Source organism: Penaeus monodon, chromosome 20 (assembly GCF_015228065.2).
Source record: "Penaeus monodon isolate SGIC_2016 chromosome 20, NSTDA_Pmon_1, whole genome shotgun sequence".
Classification (NCBI taxonomy): Eukaryota; Metazoa; Arthropoda; class Malacostraca; order Decapoda; family Penaeidae; genus Penaeus; species Penaeus monodon.
This window is the reverse complement of record NC_051405.1, coordinates 35,289,317-35,291,758: the sequence shown is the minus strand read 5'-3', so window position 1 is coordinate 35,291,758 and position 2,442 is coordinate 35,289,317. Positions and strand designations below refer to the sequence as shown.

The 2,442-nt window shown below is 51.2% G+C and overlaps 1 protein-coding gene across 1 annotated transcript in view; it reads right to left on the bottom strand.

Annotated features, from left to right (window-relative positions):
- Positions 1-83: 83 nt before the first annotated feature.
- Positions 84-2,442, bottom strand: part of LOC119585779 — a 4,813-nt gene continuing 2,454 nt past the window's right edge. Inside the window, exon 6 of the mRNA XM_037934493.1 lies at positions 84-2,354. Within this exon, the coding sequence (XP_037790421.1) occupies positions 398-2,354 (1,957 nt within the window). The 3' untranslated portion in view covers positions 84-397. The remainder of the gene's footprint in view (positions 2,355-2,442) is intronic.

The window sequence follows — 2,442 nt, the reverse complement described above, 5'->3', positions numbered from 1 at the left end:
GTGCAACTCTCTATCTCTAATTTTATAATTTGACTTTATTTTCCCTCGTTCTGTGTATTTTTAAGGATATGAAGAAACATAAAAAATTGGAAAGACAAGTTTATTTGTAAAATTTTCGCGATAATAAAACAATATGATAAATCGACTTCAGTCAATTATTACAATGTTAACGTTTGTACTATGAACACTGTTAATATCGTATAATCATTGTATTTATATTGATACAAGACAATATATAGCCGTTTAAACTACTCTAGAATAATTCAATATTCGACATACATCATTGGTAATTAAATCAAAATAACATTTGATAATGAACATTACAAGTAACTGTGTTATTTTTGAACCTCGGTGGTTTGTTGACTTAGATATTGCACTAGTAAAGGCAGCTTCTTCTTCACCGTATATGACCAAAGGAAGTTTCTATGTTGGCCGTGATTCGATGCTGCCGAGAAAGGGACAGGATGGCGCCGTCATTCGTTGAACAGTCTATTAGGTTCACTTTCTTAAGACCTGCAGGCACTGACCACTCCTGTATGTTGCAGCTTTCTAGCGTCAAACACTCCACCCCCTCGCCAACGCACAGGTCCTTGACGTCCATTCTTTGGAGGGTCAAGGACTTAACACTGGTCGGGACGCTCACCTTTTCGACTCCTGAACACTCGCTATAGGTCAGCTTCAGCAGGCCCTTCCGCAGACCGAGACTTCCCTTCAGTTTTGCTCGCTCCAGCGTCAGCCACCACAAGTTCCTCGGCCACGAGACAGGAGTACTGGTGACGAGACCACTCACTCTCAAATCGCACAGGGGTTTGCCTTCGTACGCCTTCGAGATCAGCCTCATGGCGGCCACAACGTCCGCTGGTGACGGATCTGGGACACAGGCGTCGGGAGGTGAGAGATGCAGCCACAGGCGCGCTGGTTTGGCAGCAGAGAGCAGCATGGAGAGCGCTTGGGCATGTTTCAGTTCCCTCCTTCGTAGCCACAGATGGCCCGACGGCGCCGGAGGGACGTTGCTCGAAGTCATTCCACTCATTCCAAGCAAAGGGGGCGTTAGAAGTGCACCTCCGCAGCTGGTATCCACAGGCATGTTGCAAGCCAGTGCCTTGGCTAAGCTCTGGCTGTGGCCACTCTCCTCGATTAGTGTCAAATAGTAATTGATATCGTAGAAGTGTACGAAGTCTTTGGCCACCGTCGAAATTTCTTGTTCCCGTTTGAGGTCTATTTTTCCTTTATCATTCACATACAGGAGACTGACCACAAAGCTCAGTATGGCCTGTTTGTCGTCCTTGAACCCCTTTAGAAGTTTGATGATCGTCGCTTTCTTGTTTCCCTTGAGCGTCTCGCATATGTGGTAAGCGACCAGGAAGTTGGCATGCGAGGTGTGAAGGAAATGGAAGGTAATGTGCTCCCCCACACCTGTCATACGGCTCTCGTCGCACTGCATTAGGCTGGACACAGCCTCCCGCGGCCGAAGTCGCAGTTTAGACGCTTCACTATACAGTTGCTTCACTTCCGGACTGCATTCTGCCAGGGAACTCCTGCCTGACCTTGTATGGTCGAAGGCCACGCGAGCTACCAAGCTGAGCCACTTCTGGCCCTCCTTTGGCACCTCCCCGGACAACACCCGTTTACCGTTGATGTGGCACATTTTCTTCAGGATGAATTCCGTCACGTTGAGGAAGGTCTTGCCCAGGGTCGAGAACTGGTCGCCGCCCTCCTCCGTCCAGAACCACGTGCTCCAGCACAGTAGTTGCGGGATGGCCAGTAGTTCCTCGTGGTGGGACAGCAAGTGTAGCAATTGGTCCGGGTCTCCGGATCTCCCTTGCAGTGCTAGCAGTTTGCCCACGTAGCTCCTGGCGCTCGCTCTGCTGAAGCCGTGAGCTGTCACACGCAGCACCTCTTTCTCACAAAGTCTGACGATGGCGGGGACGCAGTGGGGTCGCGTGGTGATCAGGAAGAAGGCCTCCGGACACGCCTTCTGCAGGTTCTGAAAGGCATCCTGGAAAGCCTCCAGCCTCTCGTCGAAAGCATCGATCATGATCATGACACTGCTGCCAGCCTGCGTCAGGACCTTCAGGAGAGTGGCAGGCCTCCACTTGGAAGTGGCTTTAGGGAACACTTCCTTCAGAATGTCGAACACTTTGAAGGTTCGAGTGGTGACGGCGTTGCAGTCCAAAAAGAGCAGGAACTCGAAGGCCGCCAGGGAGGACAGAGGGCATGGCGACGTGCTCCACAGGGCGGCCAAGTAGCGCAGGAGAGAGGTCTTGCCCGTACCCGACTCCCCCTGCACCACCAGGGTCTGCCATGCCCCCCGCGCCCCGACCACACCGTCACTCTCCACGGGTACCAGCGTCCTGCGGGAGAAGTGGAAATTGTACTCTTGTTATGACAACGGTCAACCTCAACAAACAAAGTCTGGGAGGAGCTTTAGAAATGAAAGAG